Genomic DNA, 14,283 nt, shown 5'->3' with positions numbered 1-14,283 from the left:
AGCAGGGAAACTGAATTCCTGCTTCAAAGATGATTAATGAAGAAATGAAGAATTTTAACAAAAAACTAAAATCCACCTGGCCTGGTGGGGAAAGGATGTCTTGAAAAGAAGACAGTTTTAGACATTTTCATGTCTTTCTGAAGATTTGGACCAAAAGGAGACTCTTTATAGACATTTTCCTTTAATTTATGCTTCCCTGAGTCACATAAGATTTGACCAAGAAAAACATTGTTTATCTGAATTTGTCCTATTTCTCTCTATGAGAGTTTTGAGGATTGAACTGGATGAGCTCTGATATTTTTGTTTGTAATTTTTTTTCCCTTGTGAAAGCTTGAATCAAAAAGGAAAAAGAGGAACAAGTGATTGCCCCAATCGGCCACCGCCCGCCCAGAGCCAGCTGAGGATCGGTGACATGAGACCTTTGACTTTTTCTTCAGATCAAGAGCTTAGCTCACCTATAATGATTTTAATCAGTATGATCATTTTAAATTTATGTTTAGAATTAGTAGTTGTTGATTTATTTAGATTGAAAGCCGATTATTGATGATTTTAAGGTTTATATTTTATTTCATTTATTTTGGTGAGTTTGCACTTTCAAGTGGTAATGGGGAAGACACACATTTCACAGTGTTTGGTTACCCAATTCCCAGTGAGTGTGATTACCTAAGTCTTAGTGAGTGTGTGAGGTTGCATAACAGTTCACAGGATTGACAGAAGGCCCAGATTGAAGTGCTAAAATGATTTTTAGACAGATACATCAGAAAAGGGTTTATCTTGAGTGTTTGATTACACAGTCAGTATTAATAGCATGCCGACCCTCTCAGCAGTGTCTTGGAGAGGCAGTGCCTCCCTGATTGGGCTTGTTGCTCGGGTATTATGCCATACATAACCGGCTGGCTGCGAGAGGGAAGGATTTTTGGACAGTTTGATCATATAGTTTAACAATCAACAGTATTAATGGTATGCCAACCTTCTCAACAGTGTCTCAGACAGTTAACCCTTGTAGTCTGTTCAGGTAAATAATACCCATTTTCACTTTTCATTTAAAGAAAAAAAATACTTGTTATTTTTTTGGACTCAAAAAATAAGTCTTTGCCTCATTTTGTGTGAACAACATAAATCAGAACAAATTTTCAATGACCGCACACTGCCCCCCCCCCCTCTGCATTTACATTACACAGAGGGTGTTCGGGTATTATTTACCCGGGGACAATGAAATGGTGGTTGCAATCATTTGCTATTACATTCCACTGTCTCCACAGCTTAGCATTTGTATTGTGACCACAACAATCTTGAATAGTTCAACAATTTACATCTGTTGATGAGTTTAGCATAAAAGTATTTGATTGTATGACCCTCATGCTTGCAAAGAGGGACAATCAGAGGCAGCAAGGTGTGAAACGATGTCTCCAATTCCAACCTTTACATCTCTATGGTCTCCTTGAAAGCCAACACCCCCCTGGGGCTGACTTGGATTATCACCCAACTACACCTTCTGAGGTAAGTGTTGCTTTAGCAATATACTGAATAAGAGACACCTATTGTTTGAGAGAGAGAGAGAGACTAGTTGCTAAGTATAATTTCTTATCTTTTCATTATTCTAGGTTGCATCCAGCACCAGGCAACACAAGCGCTGTGGTGTGGACCCAAGGACAGGAAAACACCATATACCCGCATCAAGTGCAAGAATTACATATGCAACACACTCAAGAAGGCTCTGCCCCTCATGTGATGTATAGGTTTGTCTGTATTCAATGGGGGCTGTGTTGTGCAGACCAAAATGGTTACTGAGTGTGTTCAGCTTGTGCTTGTACAAACTGTCCTGAATGTTTGAAATGGCTGAGGTTCAAATAAAAATCAGCAGTTGTGAAAAAGCTTGCTTCATTTGTAAATTTGTTGTTTTTTTCCCCAGTCATTTAACCAAAAATTACAATAACATAGTTTTAACCCTTATTTAATGTAATGTAACAAAGGTAAAGGGCAAACGTAAACATCTGTTGACTATTAGAGTTGATTATTACATTGTTTTAGATTAGAATTCTTCGATTATGTTGAGTTATGTTAGGTTATTTCCTAGTTAGATAGATATTCAGAGATTTGTTGTCTAGAAATGTTAGTGGAGACAGATTGACTAGCTCAGGCTGTTAACTGTTCAGTAATGTACTTGCAGTGAAGACTGCAAGTAGGCCAAGGTTGCAGGCAAAGAGCTGTTAGTGTCAACTGTAATGCTAGTCTTAATATTTGTCTTAATGTGTAAGGTTATGTCAGATTGTTTTAGATACACACCACGAAAACAACAGCCACACACCTTGACTTTTCCTCATGTTTTGGCTAACGTTATGTTCAGCTGCAGGCTGGCATATCAGGTGACGTCACGGTTTGACGCCCTGCGTAGCATGGGCTAGCCCAAAATGATTAAATTATATAGGTTTCTGGGTCCGGTCTCTGTTCATCTTTCCAAGCTGCCTGCGCGCAGGTGGATGGTGGGAGAGATCCGGACGTGTAATGTAAATTTTACCTGTGATCCTCTGAATAAACCAGCACGGTTATTTTTTATAAAATCTAAAGCTGTCTACTTCGTCTTATTGTGAGTTCCTGGTTCAAAAGAGCCGGAAAAGGCTTCATAGAGAAAGAGAAGCTTATAGTTACAAAGCCAAAATCTGTTCGTGGGTGCAGGACACCCACAAACAGAACACAGGTAGTGTAAGCAAAACATGAACAGAACAGTTATAAAATGTAATCTAACTAAGGTAAAGGGCAAAAGTAAACATCTGTTGATTATTAGAGTTGGTTATTGTATTGTTTTACATTAGAATGCTGATCTAGGAATTTCTTGTGAGATAGGTCAAATTTTGATATTTTTGCTTCAAACTCCATACACAGTGCCTACAACGCTTGGATGAAAATTGCACAAAAACATCCAAATAAGATTTACCACACACCAAAGTATGATCGGATTCTAGCTGACACTCTGGTGATGTGGTATGGTGTCAGCAGATCCTGAAGAAAACCACCATTAGTGAAATATTGCTTTTCATTTAAACTAATAATGATATCAATGGATTTTCAAATGGGGGCAGGTTTTCGTTCTCAAGGAATCATATTATGAGTGAGAAACCATCATTGGAACATTGCTTTTAGGTGCAGTGGCATTATGGGGACAGTGATCTGCCTTGGCGGAGGATTGAGTTCTCTGAATGCTATCTGCTTTGTGAATAGGGCCTGGTGTTACGCTTGTTTTCCTTGATCACAGTTAAACAAACAGTCAGTCAGTGCCCGTGCTGGTGGGCCTGAAGTTGGTCAGCTGCCATCATCAATCATAACTCTAAGTCAACATTCAGGTCTCTAATGATGGCTGAATTAACATTTAGACTTTCCATGTGATATTAAAATATATATAAAAATGTTCCCAAATGCTGACAATACATTTCAATTATAGGATGATTTCTGGTCTTTGCATGTTGTGAATCAGTGAATTACTATTATAATCTCTTATGAGTGTACTCACAGCAGAGCTCTTTGGTTCTCCAGTTCTGGGGCTTGCCACCAGCATGGACGCACTGTCTGGAGAACTCAGACACAGTGTTGCACAAGCAGAAAGTGTCTGTGTGTTCCTCTAGGCCACTGCCACAGTTGCAGAGATCTGCAACACAGGCAGAAGTGAAGGAGGCGACATCCAGCAGGCTGTGACAGCTTTTGAAGGATGGCCCTGTAAGGATCTGCTCACATAGCGGTCTCTACAGGACAGACAGACAGGAATGGAAACAGGAAAGAGAGCATGTGATTTGGTAGGCAAGACCAAGAAGGTGAAACATTAAATTTTACTACAATTATTATGTCAAAGTTTTAACAAAGGCCACACAGATTATTCAGAGATAATTCTTGCCAACTTGTGGACTTACTGGAAACTAATGATACAGTAAATATACTGTAGAATGGTTTAACTGAAGTTTAAGGTGAAAATGTTTAGTAAAGACAGATTTATACAGGTCAGATAATTTATACAAATATTAACTCATGTTTTACATAGGTACACAACACCCCTGGTGAACATCACTACAGTACTAAGTACCGTAACTATAAATCCTGTCTTTGCAATCCAGTTTCATTTTTTAATAGCCAAGCCCAAGAAGAATGGTCCATTAATTTGAAAATCAGAAATGTCTGACTAATTCAGCTAGAATGAAAGGTCCAAATATACAAATCAACTGCAACAAATGTCAATACACCCTTCATCTGTGTACATTTGTGACATTATTATTGTATAAGTGTGCCTTCATTTTTTTAGTGACAGATTCAACCCTGAATGATATCACTCTGGGCAATGAATGTACACTTAATTTGATTCCCTTTAAAAACAGGGTTGTTGATTCTTTTCAGAAGCATTTTTGTTACATTTCTTGAAGTTCTCTTTTCATCCCAATGGCAGTGAACACAGTAAATGCACTAACAACATAAAGAAACAAATCTATCATTTGTGGCAGCAGCAGGGCTGAAAAAAGCCCGATCAATAATTTTACTCGGCACGAGCAAAGGCATTGAATGGTCTACCTGCCTGTCAACCTACTTCCTACTTTCACACATCCTTGCACAAGCCTAGAGTCTCCCACAAGGCATTGCGGTTGCAGGCAGACATGTTACCACTCAGTTTTACATCTAAAGCTAGCGAGCTATGGCAGTGATGGTACTCACAGCAGCTTTCATTCACAAATGCAGACCATTGTTACAGACCAGACCTTCCCTTTTAAGACATATAGCCTTATAGGTATTGCTACTGATGTGACCTGTGTGCGCAGTGTGAGAGCGAGAAGACCGCCACACAGAACAGATTCCTTTTACATGCAGCCAGACAGTAGTCAGCTCTAAGTGTACAGATAGGATTATATTGCAATTAACTGGGCATCAAAGGCCACATGCAGTGTTCATGTTACCAAGGTGAAAAAAAGCTTGTGTTTTGAACATTTTAGCCGGCCTCCCTCTTCACTTCTCCCCGCCGGAAAAGCCTGGACTTCTAAGTAGAGTTGTTTTTGGTGGCCTGTTTTAATTTTAGTTTTAGTCTAGTCTTTGTGTGAAGCTGTCGTTTTAGTTTTTATTAGTTTTAGTCACATTCATACTCTTTTTAGTCTACTTTTAGTTGACAAAAACTGATGACATTTTAGTCTTATTTTAGTCAAAATTATCCATGACTATTTTAATCTACTTTTGTCGACAAAAATTGCTGACATTTTAGTCTAGTTTTAGTCAATGAAAATTGTATTTTAGTCTCTTTTTAGTAATGCAATTCTATTTAACCCAGTCAATATAGTATAAGTACCTAGTAGTATAGACAAAACCAAAATTTTCTTTCAGCCAAACCCATTTCAAACAAGGTTATCTTATTAATTATTGTTACCTTATAGACTCAAGAATACATCCAGTACACATTTTGTGTGATTTTGTGGCCACATTTCTCCCCATCTTTTTCCACAACACATTGTTTTCTTTTCCACTTCTATGTAATGAAAGTTTTTCCAAATGTCGTTTCTTCTTTTTCTCCCAGTGACGAACCCCGGCTGGCCGGCCATCGGTCCCCTTCTCTGTGTCAGTCTTAACTTTGTTTGTTGTCGTCTTCTAAATAATGCCGCGAGTGGGGCTTAAGGAAGTGACGTCACTTGCGTCTGCGCAGTGCGACCTGATGCGGCCCCTCAAGTGAGATACAGAAAATAGAAATACTGCAAAATAATAATAACGCGGCTGAACGAGACGAAATAACGTTATAACATTTCGTTTCGGTCAACGAAAACGAAGAGACATTTTGGATTGTTTTTATTTTGTGAACCACATTTAGTCTCGTTTTTTTGTCAACGATATTGCATTATACTTTTAGTTAGAGTCATCGTCACATGACCAGCATTTTCGTTGCGTCTCGTCTCGTTTTTGTCACGCGACAAAGTTTCGTTGACGACCATATTTAGTCATAATTTTTGTTGACGAAAGCAACACTACTTCTAAGGCCAGTTACTGGTTATGAGGCAGGACTAAAGCAGTTTAGCCATGAACCAGAGGCCCCCGACTATGGTTTGGGGCCGCAAATCTGGGCGAGTAACACTGTATTCGAGAAAGTTCAAACTAAAAAGAAGTTGGATGCTGCAAGAAGTAAAACCAGAATTAACATTGGCGTGGCTTCTGAATGACAGCGACAGCTGAGAGAACAAAGGGGGCTGAAAAGTGATGGCATTGCAGCCATATTTCTGCTGGACAGGTAATTATCACTTTTGTTTTGTTTGAGGGCATTTCTTATCTTTCTGAAATCTGTAAGTAGTAGTCAGGCAGTGTGTGTTGCAATCTGTATTGTCTTTTGAAGGGCTGGCTAAGGAGAGAAGTCAGAAGAAAAAGGTGGGATTTCTTCTTTTGGCTACTTTCAAAATCCAGCTCTCACTTGCTGGTTTTTCCAGGATCACCAGCCCTACTGTAAATCTTTGTGGATTATGGGCCATAGTACCCATACCCTCTTCTGGCCAGCTGCCACTGGTAGGACTGATCATTTGGTTTCTGTGCTGAGTGTCACTTTTTGTTTTTGCCCCATTGGAGTGGATTATACTGTACAGGGACACATGACAAAATTCATAATATATGTAAGCTTTCGTTATTTGTTTCCTTCAGTAGGAAAAAAATGTTGCTAGGGCATAGGTGCTGAAACCGGTAGAAGCATATAATATATATTATTAACCAAGAGCAGCGAGGAAGACACCATGATAAGGTGTTGGCTATGGTATAATGTGATATATTGATGATTATATTTTTCAATTTTAAGCTCCATATAGCTGGGTGAAAGCTCACCATGTCATTGCAGCGTTCTGTTGATTCCAGTGTGTAGGCAGAGCAGCTTTCAGTCGGTCCATCCATTTTCCAGAAGTTAGAAAAATCCACAGGGGATAGTTTGATGCCTATTTTGATAATATCAAAACAGCATAGTTCAGTTCTGTGGCCATCCCTACACTTATTTATTTGATTATGCAGGTCAAAGTGTACCATGACTGTAGAACTCATTGTAGAGCTGGACCCCGTTGAAGTCCCCACAGAGACCACAGGTTTGGTTCTTGTACTTCACATCTAGCTCCACCTGAGAGAACACAACCAAAAAGATGCATATATATACTATACATATATAATGGCCATAACAGGCTTTGCTGTGCAGCTAGAATCCCACCAGAAAAGAGTCCTCCTCATTCCAGATAGCAAACAGTCCCGGGTTTGCTTTGATTTTGATGTAGGTGGGGGATTTCTCAATGAACACGCCTGCTTGACTGAATGGTAAGATGACTCTGCAAAAAGAAAAACTGAAGTCACATATTTTGGTCATTATGTTTTTTCTAACTTTGGTTCCTAGAGCCAAAGGAAGATTGTGAATGGAAAAGTCAGTTGCATCTGGCCATGTTGGAAGGTATAAATGCAGACACTGGCAGTGGGGACATTTTTCTGACGTCTTCAGCTTCTGACTATGTTGTTCTAAAGACAATCATAAAACATCAAAATCAAAGATTAAAACATTTGCAACAAACAGTTTTCCCTTTAAACATTTCTTTTCTAACAATAATTGACTTAACTAACCTCAGTGCTCAGTAGTGTTTGTAGAGACACTGTAAATAGACTTCCAGTGTAATATATTAAAGATGTCATGGTTAACTCACTTCCTGTTCCCAGCTTTTCATTGGGAGGGTGAGATATTATTAAATAGTGCCCAAGTGCGCCATCCGGTCTGAAGCAGTAGATTATGCTGGCAGAATAGAAAGTGTTTAATGTTTTCAGAGTAAACTTACGATTTGCCATCAACAACCACTGAGCCCTTGGACAGCTCCACAGCGGAACCATCCAGCTTCATAATAATATTTTTGATGGTGGGATGGCCACTAGTCTCCTGTCTTCTTATCTGGATGTTGAAGTCCTTATGACTGCTCCTGCATGAGGAGGTCAGGACATAGTTGCAGGTGGAGTGCAACTGGAAAACATCCCCATCAAAGGTTTTGAAGTGGAAGTTGCCCCATGTACTGCAAACCTGGCTATTGTGGATGAGACTTGCACCTGCAAAGACAACTCAGGGTGGGATACTACAAAGGCAAATATATTTTACATAGGTACTTCATCCATACATAAATAAATACTCATACATTTTATACGACTAGTAAGAAGGAAAAAGGAAGGATAATAGGAAACAGTTTACAGTTTAAACTCACCTGATATTTTTTCAGGAATCGGGGATGTGTAGGACAATGTGTTCATAGCCGCTGTTGAAAGAAATAAGAATTAATTGTCAAGAAATTAATAATCACATTTCATACGATATTAATACAAAATAAAGCTGAGCTTTGCTGTAACACCCAAGTAAACATTTGAACTGCTATTAGTCCTATTTATCATATTTGTAAGGCTGCCTAATGGAGTATCATGCATTGTATGTACCGCTGTGCCAAGCAGCTATGATGGCAGACAGAGTCAGCCATAGCAGCCACTTGTTGGCCATAGTCATTTGTTTCTCCACAAGAGCACTGAGGAAGATGGGAGAAGGCCCAGTTCTTTATATCTGAGGGCAAGGTCTTACTGTGGCATGGGAGGGAGTGGCATTCCCATAGCTTCACATGGTGATTCATAGTAACTGCTAGTCCTGCCCTACAGCATGCCCCTGTGGTCCCTGGTTCACTCCCCTACACATGTCTGATATGAAGAACAAAGCTACAGAGCACAACAACAAATCATATCTGTGATGCAGACAAACTAGCACCACTATCTGTCTAATGTTGGATCCATGCCCACAGTGATGGCCAAAGCAGCATGCAGCTGGTCTATTCTGAATCATGCAGATGCATAAGTTTCTGTGTCCATAAAACATACAGAAAGGAAGTTGACATATGTCCCTCAAATTTTATACTCTACTTAACAAAACAAGATTTAAGCACTTCCCCTGAGATGGTGGAAAACAGTGAAGAGCGACTGACAGTTTGGATGTACCTAAATATTGTGATCTCCTCCTATCCAAGCTGTGGCAGAGGTTTGCAAAGAAATTCAGTGACTCTGAAAAACTTGAACCATATTCAGGAGAGGTGGGGGACCTGAGTTACATAACTTGACTCGACGCAGACTTACAGTAAGTCACAAATTTGAGGACTTGATACTTGCTTGAATAACATTAATAAAATGCAACTTGACTTTGACTTGGTGTTCATGACTTGAGACTTAACTTGAAACTAAATACTTTGATATTTTTTATTAAATTTTTGAGAAGTTGTGTATTGTTATTGAAACACAATTGGGCAATTTTTAGTGCAATGTGTGCAAATCTGGCAACCAACCAGATCACAGCAAACAAGCAGAGAGCAATTCAGGTTGCAGGATACAGCTGTTATGATGGGGCCTAGGCCAAAAAAAACATTTAATTCAAAGAGTATTTTGTCAGTGACAGTATTAGAGGACAGCAAAGTCTGCAGCTCAAAAATAAGCAATGCAGCCACCACAACATCCAACTTCATTCGTCACTACAAAATTCACAATGAAAGGTAAGTATGTGAATGTCTTTTCAGCTGTTTTTGTCAGTTTTCTGCAACTCATCTGAGATTACTTTTACCAGAGATGAGCTCTTGAACATCCAGCTGCTCACTCTGAACACTTTTTCTCCAATTTTTACAGATGAAAAAAGTTTGGACATTTTAGTAGGTGGAGCATTGACCATCTTTGGGACCTGAAGAAGACACAGGCAGGGAAGGTGCATGGGTGTCCTGTTGACGTTACACCAGTCGGGTTACCAAATGCCACTCCTGGCTATCCATCTAGACAAAATGGATGAACTGCTTCTTGTCAATTGGACTAATTCTGACTTCTCACATTCTCTGTGCTTTGTCGAGACATGGCTCAGTGACTTGATCCCTAACAGTGCCGTTTAGCTGCCAGGGTTCCAGATTCAGAGCAAATTGCATAACAAAGTTATCCCGGAAATTGAGAGTAGGAATCTGCTTCTACATAAATGAATTTTGGTGTAAAGATGTCACAGTGGTAGGAAAAACATGCAACACAGACTTGGAGATTATTCATTAACTGATAACCATTCTACTTTTCCTCATTTATCCTGGCCAGGGTTTACATTCCTCCTCAAATCACTAAAATTAATGTTGAGTCAATGTGTCACTTAAAAAAAAAAAAAAGAAAGTCAGACTCCATAGTTTTCTATGGACCCCTGCCCAATCTGACCAGTTTATTTGCATGTCGTCATTCAACTGCTTTCTAGATGGTGTTCAGAAAACGATGTAGGCTTCATAGACAATTGAAAACATTTTGGGGAAAACCTGGTCTGATTAGCAGAGATGGCATCCATCCCACTTTGGATGGTGCAGCTCTCATATCTAGAAAGCTGGATGAGTTTATTTTACAACCTACATTATGACAACCCAGAGTTGAGACCAGGAGGCAGAATTGCAGTCTCACAGTGAAAACCCATTTGAAGGGGAAAAACTGCGTAACATTGCCTCCACCACTTCCCACCTGTCTCTGTGGGTGTGTCAACACAGAATTGACAGTGATGTGAAAATGTTACAAAGTGTGTACTGTATATGTTAGCCTGTTAACATGTTTTTGTTAGCTCTGTGTAGTTAAATCATCATCTTATCTGACAATTTCTACAACATTGTGCATTCATTCGACTGCATTCATCTTCTCTTTGTCAATGGAATCTAGAAGAGAGGGGTCATACAATATAAGAGAGGAATTCCAGAGAACTAGTATTCTCATCCATTGTCTCATTTACCCATCTCATAACAAGATACTTCGTCAGTCTGTCACATCCAGGAAAATTTCACCTTAATTTGTATAAATCAAAACATTTTTATCTTTTGCCCCCTTGTGGTCACTTTGTGAGCCCTTTTGGCATTGCCTGGAATCCCACAATGCTTTGTGAAATAATTTGCTCATATTACATAAAAAATGAATGGGGGCAAATTTCATGTCGCGCCAGGTCATCATCGAGGAGTCACTAGACGACCAGAGAATGATCAAGAAGAACATTCATTTGACACCACAGGCCACGTTTGAACAGACACATGGGTTACTCCTTCCATCATTATGACTGCCTGTTGTCAGGCGATTGAAGTTTCATACTTGCAGTAAGTCACATGATGTCAGCTGAACTGACTCTGTTCAACAAATGAAAAGACCAGGAGATGCTGTTGAAAGCTAAAACATGTACAGAAGTAAGTAGACCTATGAGTTTTGTTTATTTTGTAACAGAATTTAAAAAGTTTTCTTTCACTAATTCAATAGAGTTGACATAGTGCTTTTATTTGTCCATGTTTTGAGAAAAACAGTTGCTTTGCCATTCCTCAGAGCAGAAAACAGTATTGCCCAAAGCTGCTGTTTTCTAAAGGCAGAAAGAAAAAAGAGAATTGAAGTCATTTTCGCTCTCTCTCTCTCTCTCTTTTTTGAAGATCTACACGGACTGAGCATTATCTGCGGACTTTGATCATCTTTCAGTGAATCTGCTTTCTGCCAAAGAAATAGTCCTTATATAAACATCATTAATCTGCGAACAATCTTGAGAATCAAAAAAAGGACACTGTTCATTTAAATGACATTTTTCAGTGCTGTGAGTGCCACAAAATAATAAACAGTAATTTGTCTGAACATCAGGCCTGAGGTGAAGGAAACATTGAGGGTTGGAAGTGACCAGTGTTTAAAACAACTCCAACTGCAACTCAAAAACCAAACACACGTTTTATATTTTTGAGTAGCTGTATTCACTTAATTCTATTCGTGGCAGTGACCAGTGTCTTTTCAGGCTCCCAACCTCAGGATACACCTTTGATGTTATTCAAGGCTCAAGTAAAACTCACAACTACTGAATCCCATTTAGACATATGGGAATAATCTGATGAAGACTGATGACAATTATGGAGTGATATAATACAGTATAAGGCTTTAGATAAATAAAGACACTAGGGTGTTTTTGTTTGCTTTGCTTGAGTCATGTTTTGACTCAAGCGATAAAGCATAAAAGCTGCTCAAGGTGTGTTCAAATCTTTGATTAACACATCTTTGGTTTGTTTGTTTTTTTTATCACTAGCAGTCATTTTTAACAATAGCAAGACTCAACTGTGAATCAATGTGAAAGGAAAGCTGAGGTGACTTAAATTCACTTAAGTTCATTACAGATCCATTGGTATTGTTTCACTCTCCACCCAAATGAGATTATGTCGCTGGTCAGAATCATACACAAGGAATTTGTTTTGGTAATGTGGTGTTAAAACATAGTTACTACACAAATGCACTTCAAAATAATATAAAAATAAAAAAATAAAGATGTTTTTACAATAAATATGTGCTATATATATATATATATATGTTCGATTACAAAAGTGCTGCACAGCGTATGACATCATCATGACACCATTCCATACTATATCTGTTACTGCTGTGGGGATCCGTAAAACAGCAAGGACCCTGAACAAGAGACTGCTACAGGGTCCTGGAGTCATGCCAGTCCTGGACAGATGGCAGACAGCAGCCAATCATTCTCTCAGCTCAGCTAATGACTGTCAGGGAGGTGATAGTACAGCTCCTGTGGAGGTGTAGGTGTGAACCCGCCAGTAAGCTGGAATAGCACAACCGGTTTTAATAATCTCAGGAACAGAGTCAGATATACACAGTACCGGTCTGAAGGGCTTAGGCAGAGAGCAGTACTTAGTTTGGTCCATGGTCGGTATCTCCAGCAGGCAAGGTGTCGTTACCAAGAAGGCAGTCCAATAAGGGTGAGGTAGAATCTTGGGTTGATCAGGCAGAACGAACACTGGAGAGTCTAGTCAAGGCATAGAACAATCTGGCAGCTCCCCACAGAGTGAGGAGCTGCTATATACTGTGAGGAACAGGTGTGATCGATTAAGTAGCAGGTGAAACTAATTTGAATGATGACATGAAGTTCCCGGAATGCAGGGTGAGCTGGGGATAGGAAGCAGTAAAGAATAAGAGGCATGATGTTTAGCTCCCACTTGATGTCCTGGGTGATGATGTTGTCCAGGAAGCAGAAGGACACCACAGTACTGACAAGAAGCCACAGAGGGAGATGGGGGCGAATAGGGTTGAGTTCTTCCTAAAATCCACAAGCAATCCCTCTGGTTTAGGGCAGTGAGCTCCAAGTTGTTTTGGCCACACCAAGTCACCAGATGGACAATATCACACTTGTAGGCAGACTCACCACATCTGGAGATGAGCCAATCAGGGTGGCGTCATCTGCAACCATAACATACTAATGACTGGAGGTGCGGCTATAAGGGAGAAGGGCAGAGCAAGAAGAATATAGCCCTGTGGGGAACCAGTGCTGATGGTTAGAGGAGAGATGCTTCTCCAGCGTCACATGCTGCTTCTTGTCAGGAAGTCTGTAATCCACCTGCAGGTGAACTCAGCTGGGGGAGCTTATCTTGCGGTGAGGCCAGGGTGAAGGTGTTGAATGTGGAGATAAATTCCACAAAGAGGATCCTGGCATATTTTCCTGGGGAATTCAGGTGATAGATGATAAAGTGGAAGGCCACCTTTATTGAGTATTCTACAAACCTGTTGGCTCTGTAGGCAAACTGCAAGGGGTCCAGGAGTTGGTCTTTGAGGTGGAGTGGGCAAAGTAAGTCTGATGTATGCTGCACAATCGTGGGTGGCATCTAAACAGTCAGCAGTTGTTTTCAGTCACGCCATGTAAATCCTGCTGTTTCACCTGCACCACCCAGCCAAGTGTCAAAAAATCAGTTCAGTTTTTAATCAGAAAACTAAGACAGGTCCTATATTTTAGATTATGTATTTAAATACATTTTAATGGAACCTCTAATCCACACTGAATGCATTTTTGGAAGTGTTTTATGTACATCTCAGGCCTGTCTCATGCTATAAATAAAATTCAAGTCATTTTTGTGGTAGGTTTGTTTTTACTGAGTTAATGATATAAAAAGGGGTAAATTTTGGATGATTTAACAGATTTGATTAGCGGTCATTCCACTTCTTGTCGCTACTGCACAGAATCTGGTTGTAAAATGCATCAGAAAAACAAGATGACTGCCACCCCCCCCAAAACATATGTAGCTGTCTGTGTTAAGGTTGGTCTGTCCATTCTGAATGTAAGGAATAAAACAATACTTTTGATGCTGTTGTCAAACAGTCCCAGTGATGTTTATTTCTTACAAGTTCCTTACAAGATGGTGAGAAATTTCACATTACTGAGCAGTTTCATTATTTCTGTGGTGTACTTTTATAATGGAATAAATATACTTCATATAGGCTACA

At 39.6% G+C, this 14,283-nt stretch overlaps 1 protein-coding gene and 1 long non-coding RNA gene across 4 annotated transcripts in view; one reads left to right on the top strand and one right to left on the bottom strand.

The window, feature by feature from the left end:
* Window positions 1-14,075, bottom strand: part of LOC109973800 (mucin-5AC-like) — a 63,299-nt gene extending 49,224 nt beyond the window's left edge. For all 3 annotated transcript variants that reach the window (XR_002276876.1, XM_020623613.1, XM_020623614.1), the window contains exons 1-7: window positions 12,669-14,075; window positions 8,214-8,264; window positions 7,800-8,061; window positions 7,190-7,304; window positions 7,012-7,102; window positions 6,820-6,926; window positions 3,509-3,737 (exon numbers count right to left, since the gene is read on the bottom strand). Coding sequence is in view for 2 of the 3 variants with exons in the window: in XM_020623613.1 (XP_020479269.1) it covers window positions 3,509-3,737; window positions 6,820-6,926; window positions 7,012-7,102; window positions 7,190-7,304; window positions 7,800-8,061; window positions 8,214-8,259 (850 nt within the window). In the remaining variant the exon portion in view is untranslated. The remainder of the gene's footprint in view (window positions 1-3,508; window positions 3,738-6,819; window positions 6,927-7,011; window positions 7,103-7,189; window positions 7,305-7,799; window positions 8,062-8,213; window positions 8,265-12,668) is intronic.
* LOC109973802 (uncharacterized) lies at window positions 5,712-7,676 on the top strand. The gene is made up of 3 exons (XR_002276877.1): window positions 5,712-6,241; window positions 6,344-6,510; window positions 7,370-7,676. It is a non-coding gene; the product is annotated as an uncharacterized LOC109973802 (long non-coding RNA).
* Window positions 14,076-14,283: the final 208 nt, after the last annotated feature.

Source organism: Monopterus albus, unplaced genomic scaffold, assembly GCF_001952655.1.
Source record: "Monopterus albus unplaced genomic scaffold, M_albus_1.0 scaffold306.1, whole genome shotgun sequence".
In the NCBI taxonomy this organism is placed as follows: Eukaryota; Metazoa; Chordata; class Actinopteri; order Synbranchiformes; family Synbranchidae; genus Monopterus; species Monopterus albus.
Note: the sequence above shows the minus strand (reverse complement) of the source record. Positions and strands in the feature narration are given on the sequence as shown.